This window comes from Acartia tonsa, chromosome 2 (assembly GCF_053477335.1).
Source record: "Acartia tonsa isolate MP-2025a chromosome 2, ASM5347733v1, whole genome shotgun sequence".
NCBI classification, from domain to species: domain Eukaryota; kingdom Metazoa; phylum Arthropoda; class Copepoda; order Calanoida; family Acartiidae; genus Acartia; species Acartia tonsa.
This window is the reverse complement of record NC_137261.1, coordinates 56,781,652-56,804,994: the sequence shown is the minus strand read 5'-3', so window position 1 is coordinate 56,804,994 and position 23,343 is coordinate 56,781,652. Positions and strand designations below refer to the sequence as shown.

Here is a 23,343-nt window from a genome sequence, read left to right as displayed (position 1 = left end):
TACATACTAGCAGCTTCGCCCCAGTCCTCCTTTTTGAGGTGGTAGGGGGTGTGTCCCACTCCCCAAGAAAACAGCTTAAAACTACTGTAGGTCTAATAGCTATATTCGCTGAAGAGTAGACCCAAAACAGTGATTACCGAGATCTTACGATTCAGACAGACGGACGGACAGACATTATTCTACTTACATGTAGATGAATAGATACATAATATCTTTAATAAAATGAAATGAAGACGTTGTACATAAATAATTTTGAATATACATAATTAAAACAAAAATTTTAATCAAACCATATTTTCCCCTGGGCTTAAATTTAACTATTTCCTAGTAGTAAACTAATCATATTGGAACGTCTGTATGACACTCCATTACAAACTTTAGCTTATCTATAATATTTTAGGTGATATCTCTTTTATTTTGCTGAAATTATTCTCGATCTATTTATCCTAACGGTGGCAGACAACCAGTGGACCGAGAAAGTTCAAATAACCTCCAAATAACTTTTTCAATCAATAGTAGTGGCTTCGTCCGTTCACTCTAGGGGCTCTAAAATGGGAATGAAAATATACAACCACCCTAAAAATATATATAAGGCTTCTATGATAAGCGAAACTCAGTCAGACCAATTGTTTTAAAGATGTTAAGCTTCAGATAAGAAAACCTTGCTAGTTTATATAACAAGATTCTAATTTGTTCTTCACAATATATCAAACTAGAGGTTTTGCCCCTAGCATCTAGGGGCTCTTTGTTTAAAAGGATATGGAAGGATAAAAAATAGCCTAGTGCCATACCCGTTCATAATTTTGAAAATGAAATAGCCTAAAACCATCTCAGGACCTATAAGAAGCTTCACTGTAAAGGTGAACCATATCCGTTCAGCGGTTAGTGAGTTCCAACTACTTTAGAAAATAGGATATACCTTTTTCAATATTGGAAAACCCAATAAGTAAACAATAATAAGTACTGTACAAAATAAAACCCTTAATTATCCCCCATTATCCTTACTCTTCTACTCCTTTTGTTTCTCAAGTATCCAAAGTTTGAGCAAAAATTTTGGAAGTAAAGTAAGCTTCAGGTCCCGAGAAGAAAAGAAAATAAACTTTGGTTAAACAGGATTTTCTCTACATTAATACATATTTAATTTGCCTTCTCTCTTAGAATTTAGAATTTACGCCGCTGTGAAAAGTTTGGAAAAATTTAAATTAACATGTTGGACTTAAATAGTACGTTTTACATAATTTTACTAAAATACTAAAGGCGAAGCTTTTTATGATTAGGATCAGTTCGGAAAACCGATATGGTCCTCCTTTACAGTGAAGCTTCATATAGACCCCGGGATGGTTTTAGGCTACTTTTCTGCCCCTCGATATTACTTCGAAATAAGTGCCTCAAGATGCTATTGGCGCAGCCGCCTGTATATATATATATATAGACAGATAACTACCTGCCTCCCTTTTCCAAGGACAATTTTTCTCTGCTAGCAAATTGTTTTCTGCTACTTGGCTGTGGTAATATTCCGGACACTATTGGTTGATTTTCAAAAACCCAATTGAGAGACGGCACAAGGTCCTTGGGATGGAGGCATACAGTTATTTAACCCCTTGCCCCTCTACTGTTTTACTCTAATGGTTCGATTGAGAAAGCGTAGCAACTTCATGTTTGTCTGTTATGCACCCTATTTCCATTCATTTTCTTTGCAGTTCTTATTTTACTTACAAGAACTACGCTACTTATGGAGGTTGTTGTGCTAATTTATTTTTAAAAGAGAAGTTTATCTACAATATTTTAAAAGAAGCATCTCTATAATCAAGTCCTAAAAATGTCAGTTTGTCCTTAAACAGTACTCTGTATTTAAGAATTTTGCAAATTGACGTATAATTTTGTCAGAAATTGTATATTCATATTTTGTATATTCAGTTTTAACTCTACAAGAATAAATGTTTGTTTGTCATACCGTTTCAGTGCTTCGCTTTTATGGATGATGTCATCCTCGAAAAATTACTTTGATATTCCAAGGAAATATTTAAAATCCGGAATGTATATTTAAGTATGTAATTATGCTAAAACAAAACATAACTAACTTTCAAACTGAAAACAAAGACATATAGATTTTATAAGCTCTAAAGAATTGCGAATTTCTAAGAATTTTCTGATGACAATTGTAATAATAGCTCAGATCGTCCTGTAGAAATTAAACTTAGCAATAACATGGTGATTCCTGTTATAGTTAGGTACAATCTTGAAAATGCAGAATTTCTATAGATACATCTGAATGTCTATTTTAAACCTTTATTCTTAATGATAAGATTATCATATTGTCTTGATTTTTGGAATAGTGATTTCTATAACAATATGGCACCATTTTTAAGCGAAGCATTTCTCTAATCAAGTCTTGACAATAAGGACGTTTTTTAGTTTCCTTCGCATTAATTATGCAATGTTACGGCAGTAATTTAACCCTTAACGGTCGGGGGGGGGGCGTTGAACGCCCCCCCTTCCGGTTTTTTCTATCTCATTTTCTGTGTGTGAACCCCGTATTACTGTCTTAGAAATCAACTTAGTGACGTAACAAAAAATTGAGGGATGAGAGGAGAGGTGGGAAAGGAAACCCCTAAAAAAGGGATGGATAATAGAACTGGTGGGATGGAAAATAGGACTGATCGATAATTTATAATTTATAAAGAAAATTTAGGAAATAATGTTACAAAGAGTACAAAATACTATAATATTTATACTCTTTGTAAATCTGTTTTTATCTTTCTTTATTTTTCCTTCCAAAGAAGAATTAATATAGATTTTCTATAAATAAATATCGGGTATAGTCCATTTCGTAACATGGCACCTTATGGGGCGATTCTTCGTATTTTTCACAGTAGCTTTACTCCTAACCTAACCTATAAAAAGTCATTTTAAAAATACGACAAATCGCCCTTTAGAATAAGCAATAGCAATTTAGCTTTTATATTATTGTTTTCAATGCATAGATTAATTTAAATTTTTCGAGCAAACATAGTCATTTGTATAATTTATCAAGCTTCTGTCAGCATAATATCTATGACAAATATAAATCATTATATGAGGGAAGAGGAGTGAGGGGGGAACCGCTTAGTTGGAACGTATTGTTTTAATAGCGGCGATTTACATTGAAGGAATATATACAAAAATTTAAAGCAGATCCAAATCGGTCCAGCGGTTAGCAAGTTCGAAACATGCCTTCTTCAATGAATATTTCTCTTTTTATGTAACCCCTTTGTATTTTCCCTAAATTTTGGGGAAAAAATAAGGATGACAACGTCCATAAAGGCGAAGTTCTAAATTGGTAGCAACGAGCATAAACATTCATTAATTAAACTGAAAAATTGTAATATAAACCCTTAACGGTGCTTCCCCCCCCCCCCTCCCCGACCGATTAAGATGCGGCAAGGGGCCCGACTGTTAAGGGTAAATGTATAAAAGTCGAAATAAAATTGTAGTAAATTTGTTAAAAACTGCTTAAGTAACGGATATCGTTTAAGGACATAATAACATTTTTAGGAATTGATTATAGAGATGCTTCGCTTATAATATTGTATTTTGTTGTCATAGGAATCAGTATTAGCGAGTAACTGGTTAAAAATTTTAGATCATTTCTTTTATATATTTCAATGATTCAGTTTAACAAATACAAAACAAGGATGAACCTCCATAAAAGCGAAGTTCTAAAAAGGAAGGAAAACGAACAATAATACGTGTAGAGTGTCAGAACTGAATAATCAGAATATAAATGTATAAAAGTCGAATTGTACGTTTTGTTGAAAAACTGCTTTACTACAGGATAATGTTTAATACTTACATTTTTAAGACTTGATTATAGAGATGCTACACTTATAACATTATACTATGTTGTCCTAGGAATAAGTATTTCAAAAATCAGTTCAACCGGATTATTATATCACATAAAAATTTGTTACTAAAAAGTTGGAAATAAACAAGTTCAAAATGGACGTTTATAATGAATGATTATAGAGTTGCTACTCTTTTTAAATCGTACCTAAATACTATAGGAATCATCATGCATAGTTTGAAATCGATAGGACAATTTTAACATGCCTATATTAACTAAAAAAGCTAACAGTTACGGAGGTATATACCCTAATTATAGAAAAGCTTCGCTTTAAAAAGGATAAGAAGATGAAATTATGCAGTCAAACATTTTTATATTTTTAATAAACTTTACAGTGTATTCAACATTTAACAACAAAGATGACAACATCCATAACAGCAAGACCTTAAAATCTCTTAATTACTGATATTTAAATAAACATCATAAATTAATATAAGCTTTGTTATCCGGGACCTTCGGCCCCTTGGGTCTAACAAAACTGGTTTTAATATTTTTATTTTTATTTTCTACAGAAAGCTGACCATAATACGATGAGATATATAAATATTAAACTATTAATATACAAAAAAAATACAACATTTTATACTTTATCACAATAGAAAAAAACATAACAATTATAAATATTTACATCACCTAGATTTTGACAATTTAATAAAAAATGGATAAAAAAAGTAAAACTTAAAATAGAAGGCAATCATATCTAAAGAACACAACTTCAGATTTCTTGGAAAGACTTTTTGGTTTGTTTTTGTAAGGTACATTTTTTTGTTTTTATCATTTGGAACTTTTCTTTATTTTTTTTTAATGCAAAGTTAGATTTGTCTATGTTTTTAATTAGTTCTTAATAAAAAAATAATTAAAAAAAAAGTAAAATGCATTGTTTTGATACCCTAAGACAAATAGTTAAAAAGGTTTAAATGTTTTTTTACTTGCAATGTAAAAAAGGGAGAGACGCCCACGGCTTCTGGGTGGCTTTTCTGAAAAAAATATATAATATTCAACATTTTATAATATTTACTCAATTCAATATTTTTTTGAGGATTCCCTTGAAGTGTCCAGTCAAGCAGAAACACCCCATTAGTTGGAAAAATTTTTAAAATAAAGTATGGGATAGTTTTTTGTGTGTTAGTATTTTATTCTAACTTAGGTTAGGTTAGGTTAGGTTGTATTGGGTTTAAGATAACCCCTCACAATTTAAACTATCTAAAATGTTAAAGGAGAAGTTTCTATTCTCGCTAGGCAATTTGAAAGCACCATTCTTTATTATATTGTTTGCATGATTGACATAGAAACAGATGGTACACTTTTTGAAATTTCAGGTATAGTCCCTTTCGTGGCAATTCCTCTATTTCAAGCCCCTGCAGGGGGCTCTAACCCTGTGGGGACAATTGCCTATCCCTGCAGGGCAATTATCTAACTTAACCTAATCTAAAACAACCTATAAAAACTAAAGTAAAAATATGACAAAACATCCTTTACGAGGCGTTGCCACGAAAGGGACTATAACCGAAATTTCTTTGATTAATAAGCCAGTAATTTGGAAACCTATATACGATATCTACCTGTAAAGTTATGATTTCAATTGTTCAATGCCACTGAATTTGGCATCCAAAGACCAGCAAATAAGTACCCTTTTGATTTTGTTAATAGAAATAAACCTTACTGATATCTGTCTTAGCTTAAAATGTTGGGGGAAGATTAATTTATCGTCTATTTACATTTACTTATACACGGAAATCTTTAGGGGTAAGACAATGGAAGATAAATTGATATATGTCCCCAATGATGATACACAAAATCATTCATTCTTTAAATTAAAATTACCCTGATTCGATAAAGGCACCCAAGGATTTTTTGTGCAAACAAAATGATAACATAGTTATAAAACTTTGCCACTTTGGGTACCAATGTAATTTACAATAAAATGTCCCATCCCTACTGTACCTGTTTCTAAATTAGATTCCAAGGTATTGTTGTTCGCCTGTATTTGTCTTTCTGATTCATGCGTACCTGAAAAGGAAAATTTTATAGTCTGTTTCATGGAAAGAGAAGCAAAGGCACAGCTATACGTCCTCAGAAGCCTTGAGGTGGTTTTAATTGAATTCGACCCCCCTTCTCTTTTATTTTAATTTCAAAAAGATAATAAGTAAATCCCCCCTAATTTTTTTGAGGTTTGATCGCCTCCCATAAAATAGTTATAAACCTTTTAAGGACCCAGGAGATGATACATTGTAAAGGAGAACTGTTGTACAATTCAGTGGTTAAGGATCCCTCGGTACATACTCATAGCTAGATATTCTGTTTCTTTTTTATAAGGATAACATGTTAGATGCAAATACATCATAAATTGTCTTAATTATGACTTTTTTATGTTAAAGGGGACTATCCACGAACAAGAGCAAGTGAATATACTAGGTTTATGTTTAGCATTTGGGTTATCGACTAAAAAGTTATGCTTCACCATTGTTTATATGAAAAAACTTTGAAATGTAAAGCATTTTTTGATCAAATGGTTTGTTGAGTTCAAAGGACAAAATAAAATAAAAGCATCAAATGCTGTAAATTGTAAAAGTACATTAATTAAACTGTTTAAAATATTGAACTTAGAACTCATCAAATTTTATGATATTGCACTAAAAGATGCTTAACATTTCAAAGTTTTTTTTCCATATAATACTATGATGAAACCTCAATTTTAGTCGATAAACCAAATATTAAAAATTTTATGGATCAATGCTGGAAGGTGCTTAGAATCACTTGCTTTTGTTCGTGGATAGTCCCCTTTTACTTTTATTAGAATAACTGGGTATAGTCCCTTTCAGAGCAACGCTCTTTAAGGGGCGTTTCTTTGTTTTTTTTTCACAGTAGCTTTTCTCCTATTTCTAGCCCCTGCGGGGGGCTCTAACCCTACGGGATAAATAGCCTAACCCTGTAGGGCAATAACCTAACCCAATTTAACCTAACCTAACCTAAAATAACTTATCAAAAGCCATTTTAAAAATACGACGAATCGCCCCTTAAGGGGCGTTGCCACGAAAGGGGCTATTACTGAATAACTGGATGTTCATTTTTGTTTTTGAGATTTACTTTTAAAAATATTAAAATTATTGGTGGAAAAGTTCTGACAATGCTTTTTTTTGTCCCAATAAATATTTTATAAATGTCAATTATGTTTTTATACCAAAGAATAAGAGTAAATTCACGGTCATGTGTCCGATGCTTTCCCAATGTTCCCTCCCTCCCTCCCTGATATAATATTTTACCTGGCTAGCTGCATCTACTTCTGAATAGACGTACAAGGTGAACCAGAAAATTGGAACCGCTCGCTCAAGCTTCATTGCAGATATGAGGGTGACAACGTTGCACACTGGATGTTAGGTTAGGCCTGAAATAACAAGGATTAGTTTTAGTGTGCGACACTTTCCATATTATGGAGAAAGATATATTAATACTTGGATATTGCACAACTTTGGGCACCTGTATAATTCTTATTCCAGTGTCCCCTCCATCACTATGTAAAATATTTGTAAAAAGTTACTTTTCCTTTAAAACCGATTATTATCCCTGAATTAAAACGGCTTCTTAGCCATGATGAAAAAACGTGCATTGAATCTATACAATTTTTTACGAAAAATTTAAGAGACAAACAAAACTGGAATTGATCTTATAATTTACACTTTTCCAACCGCGGAAAGCTATCTATTAGGGTTGGGCCGGATATCCGGCCGAATACCGGATATTGAAACTATCCGGCCGGATATCCGGCTATAACTTTTTTTATATTTTACACCAAAAATCCCTGCTTTTTAAAATTTTAAATGGCTATAATTTTCTTATTATTGAAGCTAGAAGAACATTTTTTGAATATGTTTATCTTTATGTAAAGGAGGATGTGCATAAGGACCATTTGGGCAGGGGGGGGGGGGTTACTCGAGAACCCTTAGAGCTAGAGGGAGCTAATTTTGGATTTAAGCTTCTATGGGACCAAAGTTACTTTTAAAATTATCGTCGACCCCCCACCCCCCCCCCAAAATTTTTTTTTTGGGGGGGGGGTAAAATTTTTTTATTGCATTTCTCGCCGAATTAGGCAATTTGGAATCATTTGAGACCATGTTATTTTTTTCAAAAATTTTTCGCCTTACAAGCAACCCTGCGGGGGGACTTAATACAGTATGCTACTCTCTTAGTTTTAAAGATAATTGGATGAAATCTTTTTGATTGTGTCACTAATTACCCCAAGTTTTGGTATCTTTAAAAAAAACGGCGGCGGGACCGCCGCTCCCGCCGTCCGCCGCCGTTTTCCGCCGCCACCAAAAAAGAAATTTTTTATTGCATTTCTCGCCGAATTAGGCAATTTGGAATCATTTGAGACCATGTTATTTTTTCAAAAATTTTTCCCCTAACAAGCAACACTGCGGGAGGGACTTAGTCATTTTTTTCAAATTCTCGTTTATGAAGGTATATCTTAAATACAGTATGCTACTCTCTTAGTTTTAGAGATAGTCCCCCCGCAGGGTTGCTTGTAAGGCGAAAAATTTTTGAAAAAAATAACATGGTCTCAAATGATTCCAAATTGCCTAATTCGGCGAGAAATGCAATAAAAAAAAATTTTACCCCCCCCAAAAAAAAATTTTTTTTTGGGGGGGGGTGGGGGGTCGACGATAATTTTAAAAGTAACTTTGGCCCCATAGAAGCTTAAATCCAAAATTAGCTCCCTCTAGCTCTAAGGGTTCTCGAGTAAACCCCCCCCTCTGCCCAAATGGTCCTTAAGCACATCCTCCTTTTATATATGAAATCTCTAAAGTTTATTAATAATTTTTATTTGCTACTTTAATATCTGGTAATTTAGCCGTTTATCCGGTCGGATATCCGGTAATTTGGCCGGATAACCGGATATTTACCGGATACCGGATATCCGGTATCCGGTATCCGGCCAAAAAAGTATCCGGCCCAACCCTACTGTCTATAATACTATGCAATAAAAACTATTACCTTGTAGATCGAAACTCAACCTGTACTTCATCCTGCCGCAAAAAAAAAATAATTTTACTTTGATTTATGTTTTTGTTTGTACCGAAAGATAATTATAACTATTTTGGATGGAGGGTACCTTCACCCTCCCAATTGTAATCGCCCCCCTGGAAAAACCCATTTTAAACCTACAATAGAAAGTGTAGGGTAGACTATAGGAACATAGCCGCCGCGCTGGAATAAAGAATTTCCAGTATGGGTTCGCAACTGATTGATATCCGCTGGATTAAAACCAGTTCTTAACCATACACGTATTACAGACTAGTTTCTTCTAGGTGCTAACAAAACTGGTTTTAATGTTTTCATTTTCATTTTAATATCTGCTGAATATGATGCAACTTATATCAAATTAATTTCTTTTCCTGAAACCACCCGCTTGGCGTTGAGTTGTTGGAATGGAGGATAAAAGTTGTTCATTCCAAGGGCGACATCTGCTATAAATAATGCATTATAAAAAAATAAAAGTATGTCTGTTTGTTTGTACTGAAGGAACATATGTTAACAATATCTAACTCAAAATAAAACAAACAATAAAATATCAGATATTACAGAACACGAAGAAAACGAAACAGCCAATTTTGCTATTATCAAAAACAGGATAGAATATTAAATCATCCTCATTTTTTTTTCTCTATTGCTATGAAAACAAAGACCCCAAGGAATTAATTTTTAAATCAACTTCTGGCCCAACCAATTATCAGAGGAATAATATATGTTGAAAAGTTACAATCTTATATTCAGACAAAGAATCTATTCTCAATAAACGGCTTGAAATTTTCTCAAAGTGCATCCACAGAAAATATCACCTTATAAAGAAACTGAAGAATGTAGCTGTTCAAAATTAGTATTTTTTTATGAAGTATGTAATATGGTGAAAAATCTCCTAAATTTTTTTTAAAAATCATCTAATTATGTTTTAACAAGGATGACAACAACCCTAAAAGCGAAGCACTGAAACGGTGGGACAAACGGACATTAACACTTGTATAGTGTTAGAACTTAATTATCATAATATAAACTTATAAGAGTCAAAGCAAAATTGTAATTAAATTTGTTGTAAAACTGCTTGATACAGGATAATTTTTATGGACATACTTACAATTTTAGGGCTTGATTATAGAGTTGCTTCGCTTATTACATTATACTTTGTTGTCCCAGGAATCAATATACCAAAAATCAGATCAATCCGATGATTTGATCACATAAAAATTTGTTGTTAAAAAAGTAAAAAAAAATCAACATGTTTAAAATGGACGTACGGACATTTTAGTAATGATTATAGAGTTGCTTTCTAAATTGTACCTAACTACTAAAGGAATCACCATGCAAAATTTGAAATCGATAGGACAATTCTAACATACCTAAATTAACGGAAAAAGCTATCCGTTACGGATGTACGGACGTTCGGACGGACCGACCCTAATTATAGAAAAGCTTCGCTTTTAAAAGGATGACAACAACCCTAAAAGCGAAGCACTGAAACGGTAGGACAAACGGACATTAACACTTGTATAGTGTTAGAACTTAATTATCATAATATAAATTTATAAGAGTCAAAGCAAAATTGTAAGTAAATTTGTTGTAAAACTGCTTGATACAGGATAATTTTTATGGACATACTTACATTTTTAGGGCTTGATTATAGAGTTGCTTCGCTTATTACATTATACTTTGTTGTTCCAGGAATCAATATACCAAAAATCAATCCCTAATTATAGAAAAGCTTCGCTTTTAAAAATCAGTACTTTCTGAAGATTGCGAAAGCGTGATACTTTAAGTTTAAGATAAATAAAATTGAAGTAAACAAGGATGACAACATCCATAAAAGCAAAGCACTGAAACGGTAGGACAAACGGACATTAACACTTGTATAGTGTCTGAACTGAATAACCAGAAATAAAGTATAAGAGTCGAAGCAAAATTGTAATACACATTATCTCACGCGGAAATACTAACTAACTAAAGTTTTTGCCATTGTAACATGCAAGGAAGTTGAAAATAAAAATGAAAAACTCATTTTTTAAGGAAAATCCCTGGTCTAATCTTTTAATTTTAATCAATAACTTTATATTATGCACTACTACGTTATTTAAAATAGAAAAAAACTTACAGTTAACTATTTTTTTTTTAAATGCACTTCGTGAAACTATCCCTTTCTTGAAAAACTGCTTAATACAGGATAATGTTTATGGACATACTTACCTTTTTAGGACTTGGTTATAGAGTTGCCTCGCTTATAATATTGTTCTTTGTTGTCCCAGGAATCAATATACCAAAAATCAGATCAAAAGGGGGGAGGCGGATGTGCCACTTTTTGAAACCAAAACTAAAAGACAACAAAGGAACTCAACTAAAAAAAGAGTTACAGGTCTGAGATTTTGCATGGCAGTTGCTATATAGGGGTACAATATGGAACTGTGAAGAAACGGCGGCACAACCGCCGAAAACCGCCGTTTCCCGCCGATTTTTTTTTGCAATTTATCAGCGGTTTTCGGCGGTTGCACCGCCGTTTCTTCACTGTTCCATATTGTAACCCTATAAAGCAACTGCCATGCAAAATCTCAGACCTGTTACTCTTTTTTTAGTTGAGTTCCTTTGACTTTTAGTTTTGGTTTCAAAAAGTGGCACATCCGCCTCCCCCCTTTGTTGTTAAAAAAGTAAAAAAAATCAATATGTTTAAAACGAACATTCTTGTAATGATTATAGAGTTGCTACGCTTTCTAGATCGTACCTAACTACTATACAGTAGTCATCATGCAAAGTTTGAAATCGATATGACAATTCTAACATGCCTAAATTAATGAATAAAAGCTATCTATCTCGGACGGACGGACGGACGGACCGACCAACCCTATTTATAGAAAAGCTTCGCTTTTAAAAACGTTGTTTTACTATATAATATATCTACAAATATATATATCAAATAATATGAAAATACAAATATGGACAGTTAATTCTTAACTAAACCGTTTTTACACTTAAATTTTAATTTGCTTGTAGATATTAAGACAAAAATTGTTTTAAAATTTGACAATGTACCTTTAAAATTATATTTTATACAATAATCCAAACTGTATATAATTCACAAATATCTTCTCATTAATTGTGTACAGACTGATACTGAGACCAAAACACTGTCTGTCGAAATACACACAGATGCGCGGGCACTAACCAATTGACCCTCGGCTAGCATACATTTACTACCTCCCCCTTTTTTGGAACGTCTCTACTTTCTCACCAAATAATATTAAACTTAACATACCATGAAGAGTGAATTGTTTAATTCTTCCTTCCTTTTTAACTCCGCCATTTTTTCATTGTATTAAGACTTTCTTCCCATTTTTTACTGAAATGCAAACTATTTTTTTTTTTGGAAATATAAGAATGATTCCTCTTAACTTCTACATATAGTTAGGAAGCTACATGGTAAAATGTCTACTGACGTAAACATTGACTTGCGAGTATATTAAAAAATATTGGAGAATAGTGTGTGCAAAAATATAATATTGTACTTTGTTGTCCCAGGAATCAGTATAGCAAAACTCAAATCGATCTGATAATTAAATCATATAAAAATATGTTGTTAAAAAAGTGGAAAAATCAACATGTTAAAAATGGACGTACGGACATTTTGGTAACGATTATAGAGTTGCTACACTTTCTAAATTGTACCTAACTTATACAGGGACCACCATGCAAAATTTGAAGTCGATATAAAAATCTAACGTGCCTAAATCAACGAAGAAAGCAATCCGTCACGGACCGACGGACCGACAGACCGTCGGACCGACCCTAATTATAGAAAAGCTTTGCTTTAAAATGTATAACAAAAATGGTCTGTTGTTCTTGCCAAATCCTCGGATTCAAAAATCAAAACATTAATCAGCTGTTTCAACTAACCTTCAATTTTAAAGATATTATAATACAAAATTTTTTGCAAAAAACGTTGATTTTGTTAAATAAAAAGTAAGCAAAAATATTATACAATTTATTAAATATTTTTTTATATTTTTTAAAAGCAAAAAAATCTTAATTTCGGAGCTATATTAACAATTCTTAAAATCTTCATACTATCGAAACATCCTATTATTTTTACGTCACACTGATAATTTCTAAGACACTAATACGGTGTTCCTGTGTGTGAAAGATAAAGAGCCCAAACTGCTTGACTTTTTAAGTATGGGTATGACACATAACTGAGAGTTGGAATTTTTTGAATATCTCCATCCTGGCGGGCACAGGATGCCAGCAAACCTGGCAGGGTCATCCAGGTAAAGAGCAAAAATAATTTTTTGACTAAAACAAAGCATTTTATCATACCAAAATACTAAAAAATCCTCTAGTAGTACATCCTTATATCAAATACAGGTGTTCAAGTAACTTTCAGGTTCCAGGTATGATCCTGCAGGTCCTGATCCTCCAGGTCTCCAGAAATCTTTAAAAGGCTCCTGTGGCCGCAATTTTTGACTTAGAGACTTCAAATTTTAAACTTAAGCTTTCCTTACATGTCTACATAACGTATTAAAATTTCATGAAGATCCGCCGCCGTTTTCCCGCCGACCGCCGACTGCGGCGGCTGGCAGCTGCCAAGTACAGCTGCGGCCGCTGAAATTTATATTTTGATATTTCTAATGTAAAATTTACACAAAAATAAACATTTTCTGCAAAAAAAATTTCTTCTAGCTTTAAAAATAAAAAAATTACAGCCGTTTGAAATTTTTAAGTAAAAAAGGACCTAAAAACAAAGGTTGTTAAATAAAAGGGTGAAGGAAGCGAAAATTGACTTAGACTTATAAAAAGTCGGAAATTCATTATCAAACAGGGGACTTGCACAAAAAAAATTAGCCCTCTAGCTGTAATAGGAACTGAGATAATAAGGGGGGGCGTTGAACGCCCCCCCCCCCCCCCGACTGATTAAGGTGCGGCAAGGGGCCCGACTGTAAAGGGTTAAATATGTTGTGTGTTTTTTTTTATCAATTTAAGAGTGCTTCTTTTATGGATGTTGTTATCCTTGTTTCACATCAATTGATATATTTTTGAAATAGTGTTAAAGGTTACGAGGTACATTTCTAATTTTGTTGCATAACATTGAAAGCAGGCCTCGGCAGCCGCGCCTGAGCCCGACTAAGCCACAAATTTTAACCCGTTTGGATGCTTTGAAAATGTTTTAAAATTGGGGATTGTCATAATTGGGTTAGGTTTAGACTTTCAAATTATAAAATTGTATAAGGTCAATTTCCCTGAGGCCTACAGACAGCTGATGTGCGGCTGCCGAGCCCTGTTTGAAAGTGAACTTTGATTAATATTGTTCAAGAACAGTGAAGTTAATTTTCAACGTTGCTAATTTACTAGAAGATAAATAAAGGGAAATGTAAATAAAGTGATTCTTTGATAAATGTCAAATGTACATAAACTGTTAATTGAAACTTTTCCATACAACTTGAACAATATAAAACATATATCAATTTTCAATATAATTCATCACAAATTTGACCTAAAAAGCGCATTTGACTGGAATCCTCATCTTAATTCTTAACTTTACAAAATTTTGCGAAGGCTAGTGTTCCCTTTGTTAAGCAGTTGGATGTATGTAGGTGTGCAAATTAAGATCTTTTAAATGGTCACTTCAGTATTATGCGCAGGATATTAAAACAAATTTAATGTGGGGTTATATACCGTGTGTTCATTCCTTTTTGAATAAAACATTATTGAATAATAACAGTTGCAAAATTCATTTATTTCATTTGTAAAATCAAGTTATCCTTTATCCCTGAATAAACTTTAACTTTTGTTTGTTGTGTCAGGGCGAACCAACAGAGAATGAACTTTTATCCATGATTGAATCCATCTGTATCATGTGGTTTACCCTAGAATATTTACTCAGGTTAGCTTCATATATACCATATTATTCATATATATCATAAGGTTTACCCTAGAAAATTTACTAGGGTTCATAGTTCATATATATCAAATGGTTTACCCTAGAATGTTTACTAAGGTTCATAGTTTATATATACCATAGTATTCATACATATCATATGGTTTACCCTAGAATATTTACTAAGGTTTATAGTTCATATATACCATAGTATTCATATATATCATATGGTTTACCCTAGAATATTTAATGGGTTCATAGGTCATGTATATCATAGTATTCATTTGTATCATATGGTTTACCCTAGAATATTTACTTAGGTTCATAGTTCATATATACCATAGTTTTCATATATATCATATGGTTTACCCTAGAATATTTACTAAGGTTCATAGTTCATATTTACCATAGTATTCATATATATCATGTGGTTTACCCTAAAATATTTACTAAGGTTCATAGTTCAAATATACCATAGTATTCATATATATGTATCATATGGTTTACCCTAGAATATTTATTTCATATATACCATAGTATTTATATATATCATATGTTTTACCCTAGAATATTTTTTAAGGTTCATAGTTTTTATATATATCATATGGTTTACCCTAGAATATTTACTAGGGTTCAAAGTTCATATATACCATAGTATTCATATATATCATATATGGTTTACCCTAGAATATTTATTAAGGTTCATAGTTCATATATACGATAGTATTTATATATATCATATGGTTTACCCTAGAATATTTACTAAGGTTCATAGTTCATATATACCATAGTATTCATATATATGTATCATATGGTTTACCCTAGAATATTTACTAGGGTTCAAAGTTCATATATACCATAGTATTCATATATATCATATATGGTTTGCCCTAGAATATTGACTAAGGTTCATAGTTCATATATACCATAGTATTCATATATATCATATGGTTTACCCTAGAATATTTACTAGGGTTCATAGTTCATATATACCATGGTATTCATAAATAACATATGGTTTACCCTAGAATATTTACTTAGGTTCATAGTTCATATATACCCTAGAATGTATAGCTAGGTTAGGTTCATAGTTCATAGTTCATATATACCATAGTATTCATATATATCATATGGTTTACCCTTGAATATTCACTCAGATTTATAGGGCGAATATAGGTTGAATATAATATGGGCTCAAAAAAACCGTGCAATTCCATAGATTATAAGTAACTTTAAGATATTGACATATCCAAATGTATAAGTCTGTTATAGCTTAAAACCTGAACATTCTCAGGATAAATTTATGTAATAAGTGTGGTTCCCTAAGAACTCCAAACACCCTAGCATCACACAAGGCTTCGGTTTAAGGTTGAATTAAAAAGCTTTCGTTAAATGATAGTCGTAATAAAAGTGGAAACCAGTTATCAATCTATTTTTTTGTATTGTGGATTGTTTCTTCCTTTTTATCATAATTATTTGTTATCAAAGTTAGGTTTAAATGTTTTACCCTTAAAGAATGTTTTATCATATACTTATTTTGTTGTTTTTTTTCCAGATGCGATTGATAATGAGTATTTTTTACTTGAAATATATTTCGGAATGATGAAGTAGACTTTTTTCCTTTTAAATTGGGTTGAGAAAGATTTATAACTGAATAGTTTTTTTTCTTCCTTGACAATATTCCCCAACAAAGTGTAAAGTATATGAATTTTATTTTTTAAAAAAAACCTTTACAGGAGAAATTTTATTTCATGTAAGTATGAAAATTATATGGTAATTGTTATAATTAATTTAAAGAGGACAAAAATAATAGGTGAATAGTGTTTTTTTTCTTATATTTTTTTCTGGAGAAAATCTGGCGATCGGTGCGTTTGTGTGTGTGTGTTGAAAAATGCGTACTAGGGTAATTATATCATCAAGAATTAATCATTGATCTTTATACAGAAAAAAAAACTTTAAAACGTATTATTTACCCTAGTAATTACTCCGGACGCAAATTGACGCAAATTATTTTATGCTTTTTAAAAAATCAATAAAATAGTATATAATATAAAAAAATAAACACTTTAATTATCAATTAAGATGCATGCCAATGTAATAATCAATTAAACTTAAGAAAACTAGTCAAAAAAAGTCTTGTAAAGGGGTAAAATAAACGATTTTGTTGACTTTCTCATTTATCATATGTTGAAGTAAAAGCAAAAATTGCAAAATCTACTTAAGGATTTTTTTGATTTTTTAAATTTAACATAGATATTTTAAAAGTATGTAATGGCACCTTTCATATAAGCTCATATCATATTGAAACTATATTCGCCCTTTAAAGTTCATATATGTATATCAATTGATTTACCCTAGAATATTTACTAAGGTTCATAGTTCATGTATACCATAGTATTCATATATATCATATGGTTTACCCTGGAATATTTACTCAGGTTAGGTTCATAGTTTATATATACCATAGTATTCATATATTATATATACATATATATATATATATATATATATACATATATCATATAATAAAGTTAAAGGATGTTTGTTCGTTTGTTTGTCTGTTCGTCTGTTTGTCTGGTTGTCTGTTTGCCTGTTTGTCAGTTAGTCCATTTGTCGGTATGTACTGAAGGATCTTGCTAACCACTTAACCGATCGGGTTCTCCTTAATAGGCTAGTTTCTCATAGGTCCAGGGAAGATTTATAACTATTTTTGGGGAGGGTACCACCACCCCAAGATGAATCTAGAAAACCCCCTCCCCCTCTCCCAAAGAAATTTTTTTTTCTAAAATTTTCTTTAAATTCTAAATTAAAGAAAATGGCTTTAGGAATTCAACATCCCTCTCAAGTGCCCCCCTAGTGGCTTCTAGGGGCGAAGCCGCTAGTATATTATATAGTACACCCTAGAATATTAATTTATAAGTTTTCTTGGAGATTTAGTATAGTGTATTCTATACATATAAAACAATTTTAAGTTTTGAGTTTAACTTTTATTTTAAGTTAGTAACTGTTTTAACTTTGTATAAACTTATCTTAGGGTTCAAGTGCAGCCTTTCATGTATTTTGTATTAATTTAATGAGCAAGGTTGGGTTAGTAACCGAAAAAAATAATTATTTCATGAATTTTATAGGTGTTGTTTTCCTCAAAGTGCCTATGCGAACACAAATACCCCTCTTCCTTCATCATTTTGAATAATCCTATTATATAAAGTAGTAAGCGTTTTTTTGTCTGTCCCGAAGGATCTCGCTAACCGCTGAACAGATATTGTTCTCCTTTACTGTGAATCTTCTTATAGGTTCTGGGAAAGTTTTAAACTATTTTGGGGAGGGTGTCTTCACCCCCCTCCCTCCCCCCCCCATAAAAAATACTTTTTTAACTCTTTAACTCAAATTTAAAATGGGATGAGGTCGACTTTTCCCCATTCTACCTTAAGTTCCCCTAGAGGCTTCTAGGGGGCGTAACCGCTAGTTTTAAACTAAAGAGGAGCGGGGGAATATTTAAATGTGTTTCTGTTTACTTTGGGTTAAGTTTAGTTATAAAATCATAAGAACTTCTTTTCTAAGTCCCAAGGATCAGAAGACCCGGTCTAACAAAACTTTTTTGATATTGTGAAAAATTGTCTGTACTACGATAACTTTTGAATATGACTGGGATTACGGTTATATTCCAGTGGATATTAATCGGTTTTGAAGCCATTCTGAAATAATATGTTATCAATAGGGGGATGGGGAGGTCGGGTATTTTGTGTTTCAATTGTAACTGATACAGAAATATTATTGGCTCCTATTAGTTGCACCTCATTCCTTTTCATAAAAACTTTATAATTTTGAATTTATGATTTGCCGCTAACATGATCCAATCTCGTGTCTTCTTGACAAAATAAATTTCACACCGGAATGAAATATAATCCTTTTAGTAAATTTCTGTTGTTTCATATTCCTAATCTTTGTTTCTTTAAACTTGTATATTATCTATTTCAAAGGCTATCCAATATTACCTCTCACGAGATTGTTTAGTCCTTTGACACTGTACATAATTATTATCTAATTGATCTGTCCTTAATTTATATTCATATTCAATTTTATTGTTTGTAAATTAATATTAAATACCTGTATCATAATACTGTTATTATTATTATTTGTTATGTGTGTCATAAAATAAATATCTAATCTAATCTAATCTAAAATACAACCAATAATACTCTTGTATTTTGATAAGAGGTCTTACGATTAGTTCGGGACATCAGAAAGTGTCATGTGTGATGTAATAAAAATATGTCTATTATTTATCTCTTTTTTATTTTCCTTTCCTCCTCTCATCCTCCCTTTTTAACCGTATTTTTATGACGTCACACACGACACTTTCCGTTGTCCCATTAGCTCATCTGGGTATTTGTAGATTTTATGGTGCTCCCAAGAAGTGTGAGTTTCTGAAGGATGGAATGAATATAGTTGACGTGCTGGCTATTCTACCATACTTCATATCAGCTCTGGTTATGGAAACTAGCAATGTCGAGGTCAGTTTTAGGCTATTTTATATGAGTTATAATGCCAGAGATCCTAAGAAATAATTCCAATAGACTACAGGAAAAGCTTAATCCTAAGATATGCGACAATTTATTGCTGACTCATAATGCGAACGAAATGAAAAAAGTATGCTCTTACATACCAAGATCTGTAAAATTTTTCAACCAATGAGATCTCTTTAATGTTCCGTCAGTAATCTCCTATTGGCTTACTAAGACAATATACTTATTGAGTAACTCTATTATTATTGCATATTGTATTTTCTTATGAAAATTATACTTTTAAAATCAGGATTCTCAGGATTTTATTTCAAATAAAATCATGAGAAAAGACACACAGGTTTACATCAACACACACACATCCTCCCATCAAAACCACACTCCCCTACCCCCTGCACCTGTAGCACACGGAGATTACAGCCTGCCCCATATAAGTAATACCTCAGAATTCCCCCCCTTCCCCCCTCCAAACTTTCCAACCCCTCTCCTAAATCCCTCATATTGTTTTGATCAAGGAAGTAATTTAAATACAATGGTCTAAACTAAACCCCCAGGATGAATATATACAATGCAACTACAAAACATAAACTCTCTACAAGTGTCTTATCCCTGATTGAACTAATGTCTTTTATTGTAGCCTTCTAGTTTCTATGATCAATAAAAACGAAGATTTTCTACAATTAGGCCAACATGTCCGTACATACGTCTGCAATCCTGGCCGTCCGACCGCAAGCAATGGATTACATTTGAAATGTGCTGAACTCAATCTTTTTTTTACATCAATTCTACTTATACAATCGTTCTTGAATTTTCAATATATTATTCTAAGAAAAACAAAGAAGTTAATTATCAATTTTTTTAAACAAAGTATTTTGAAAAAGTTACTGCATCTTGCAACAAAGTAAGTACTATAACGCTCAGATCTATGAATTTCTTCTAGTTAGGACTCCGCCTTTAAGAATGTTGTCATCCTTGTGTAATAGTTTTTTTTAAATAGGGGAAACACAAGCTTTTTAATACAATAAATGCGAAGCAGTGACAAGCTAAAAACTTTGTTAATTAACATTTCTCGTTTAACAATTATTAACATAGTAATCTTATTTAATATATGTAAGGGACCAGAACTATTTAAAGGAAACTTCGCACCTAAAAACAGTTGTATCATTACAAAATTATAAGATAAAGAAGGCAGTGGGAGTGTCGAACTGTGACGTCGGGGGAAGGTGACGATTGACCAATGAGAGGCCGCTACATATTTTACTGCAGTGAATACTGGCTTCTTATTGGTTAATTGTTGATTTTTTCTGGCGTCATGGTTGGACACTTTTACTGTTTTCTAAGTTAAACCACGGAAAAGGGATCATAAGCACAATTAAACAAAATCTTTAATCTATAAGCACCAACTATTTCTTAATCAAAAGTTAATTTTATTAGTAACACTGCGGAAAAATACAAATATTAATGCACAAAGCCAATATTTATTTTATATTTCAGGGATAAGACACCAGAGTTGCTTTTGTTTTAACATTTCAGCATAATTGTAATAAGCTGCTCTCTCTTTAATTGAATGATTAATTCTCAACAGTAAGTTGTTATAGGGAAAAATCTTTCATTTGTTTTTACCTATTTTTGGCCAGAGCCCAAAGCCAAACTTCTATTAGAAATTTGGGCAAATACTTTTCAGAGGTTTTTTTCCTCTGAAACCCCAGTCCCCCATCTCTGTGTTATCAAGCACAACCCCCCCCCCGTGCCCCCCCCCATTCTCTGTTTTATATTAAGCTCTGTAAAAACTTGTATAGTAGTTTAGTGTAAATATTTTTTTATGTCTCTTAAAGAAAATTTTAATATCATATTTAGCAATGTACGCGGGTTAGGATCTCTATGCACAAACCAAATAGGACATCGAACAAATAGAATCTCCCATAAGATACAAGAACTTGACTTTTCAAGCCAAGGCATTCCCTCCTTATATTGCTTACTTGAAACAAAACTACCGGCAGATAAAAACATACCAAAATTACCAAGGCATTTAAAATTTGTAGGGCAAACTGCAAACAAAAAAGGTGGCATTCTTATTTACATCCATAATAGTCTTGAGTTTGATAATTTTAAAGTTATTTATTCAAAATATGCTGTGTACGTAAAAATTAAGATTGGAACTACATTCATTGAAAATATCATTGTATACCTTCCCTGTGAATTAAAGGAATGTTTAGCAGTGTTACATCAAATAGAATTGTTTATTCAGGAAAATTCTATAGAAAACTTTTGTTTCTATGGTGATTTTAATATCTCCGACACTTCACCACACCATCTGACAAAGGCCAAACGATTAAATAGAATATTAAATAGATTCAACTTGTTTGATTTATCTGAAAAACTAAACTACAACCATGATTATACATGGTGCGCAATCAGAAACGGTAAATTTCATTCTAGCAAAATCGATCATTTTTACTGCAATATTAATATGTTTAATTCAATAAAATTCCAACACAATAGTTTCAGCGATCATAAGCATTGTACTGTGTCTTTTAGAAAGTCCTTTCTTTATTGTTCTCCTACATGGAAAAGTCATCTTTTCAAAAAAACAGACTTTGTTGAGCATTTAAAAAAAGAAACTATTTCATTTTTGTATGATTTGTCTGAAATACAACACCTAAAAAATACTAAAGAGGTTTATGTTACAAATCCAAACTTATTTGATAATGAAGTGTCATTTGATCATTTAGAATACAAAGAAACCTCAGCATTTTTTGACCTTTTAACACATTTAAAAAAAGCTCATGACAAATTTTTTTCAAAAGACAAGGCAAAAAACTCTATAAAGCTTAAATCGTTTGATGATGAAATTTCTAAACTGTACAAAAGTATGAAAAATCAACCCAACATTGACACAGTGGAACAAATACAGAAACTTGTATCAAGTCAACAGGAATATTTTAAGTCTCTTGTGTATTCACAAGCAGAGTTTAAATATTTTCGGAGGCTGCAATATGATGGAGGATACAACAACATGACTTTTAGGCACATACCAAACTTTAAAAAAACGTCGTATAAAATCAATACAAATGGAGAAACAGTAACATCTCCCCAAAAGTTGGCTAATTTGTTTGCTAACCAACATGCTAAAATTATAAGCCCTGAGTGTGTTCCAAAGTCAACATTGAATAACTTGCTCAATGATTATGATCTTAACATGGAAAAAATTTTTCCTAGAATTAAAAATCTCACCAGTCCATATTCAACTACAAAACAATTCAGGGAGATTATTAATTCTATGAAAAACACAAGCGCGCCAGGAATTTCATCACAACCAAAAGCACTTTTTCTTTTTCTCTTAGATTTATTGCCAACTTTCTTTACTAAAGCATTAAACAAATTATATGATATAGACATTGACAACAGTCCCTTTAGATGGATAAAAGACAGAAATGTAATTTTCATTCCCAAAAAAAACTTTGATCTGACTTTAATTGAACACTTTCGCGCAATAGTACTGTTAGAGATTGTTTACAAAATATTATCTAAAGCCTTAAATAGAAAACTTACGTCATATTTGGACAGAATCGTCCACAGTGGTCAATTTGCCTATGTACCCACAAGATTAATGTCTAATGCAAGTATTAATTTGACTGCCGAAATCAATCACATGGAAAAAGCCCAATCTAATTGCCAAATAATATCATTTGATTTTTCTAAAGCCTTCGACATGGTTTTGGAAGAGGTTTTTAATGTCATTTTATCCTTCATATTCCCTGAAGGCAATTTTGCTCATTGTTTTATTAATTTTACTAATAGGGGTAGATTCAGAGTTGCTGTTAATGGATATTTCTCTAAATGGTTTAAAATTAAAAGGGGCTCGTCGCAAGGAGACTCGCCTTCTGGTTCAAAGTTCATTATTGTCAACCATATTTTTATTGCATGCTTAGAAAGTACTAAGATTAAACATATTTATTATAAAATAGGACCCACCCCTGTTAGACCAAAAAGTTTTGCTGATGACACTATTATAAGCACCATTTTAA

At 32.0% G+C, this 23,343-nt stretch overlaps 1 protein-coding gene and 1 long non-coding RNA gene across 3 annotated transcripts in view; one reads left to right on the top strand and one right to left on the bottom strand.

Annotated features, from left to right (window-relative positions):
- The window catches only part of LOC145312216 (potassium voltage-gated channel protein Shab-like), a 70,711-nt gene that overhangs the window by 34,413 nt on the left and 12,955 nt on the right, over positions 1-23,343 (top strand). Inside the window, exons 17-18 of the mRNA XM_080151439.1 lie at positions 14,719-14,798; positions 19,189-19,306. Of these exons, the coding sequence (XP_080007565.1) occupies positions 14,719-14,798; positions 19,189-19,306 (198 nt within the window). The remainder of the gene's footprint in view (positions 1-14,718; positions 14,799-19,188; positions 19,307-23,343) is intronic.
- On the bottom strand, positions 4,177-12,213 carry LOC145312217 (uncharacterized). Of its 2 annotated transcripts, none has more exons than XR_013876959.1 (4): positions 12,177-12,213; positions 7,147-7,268; positions 5,828-5,893; positions 4,177-4,860 (listed from the first exon to the last, which is right to left on the bottom strand). It is a non-coding gene; the product is annotated as an uncharacterized LOC145312217 (long non-coding RNA). The 2 variants fall into 2 exon arrangements; XR_013876958.1 differs by lacking the exon at positions 12,177-12,213 and adding an exon at positions 8,876-8,914.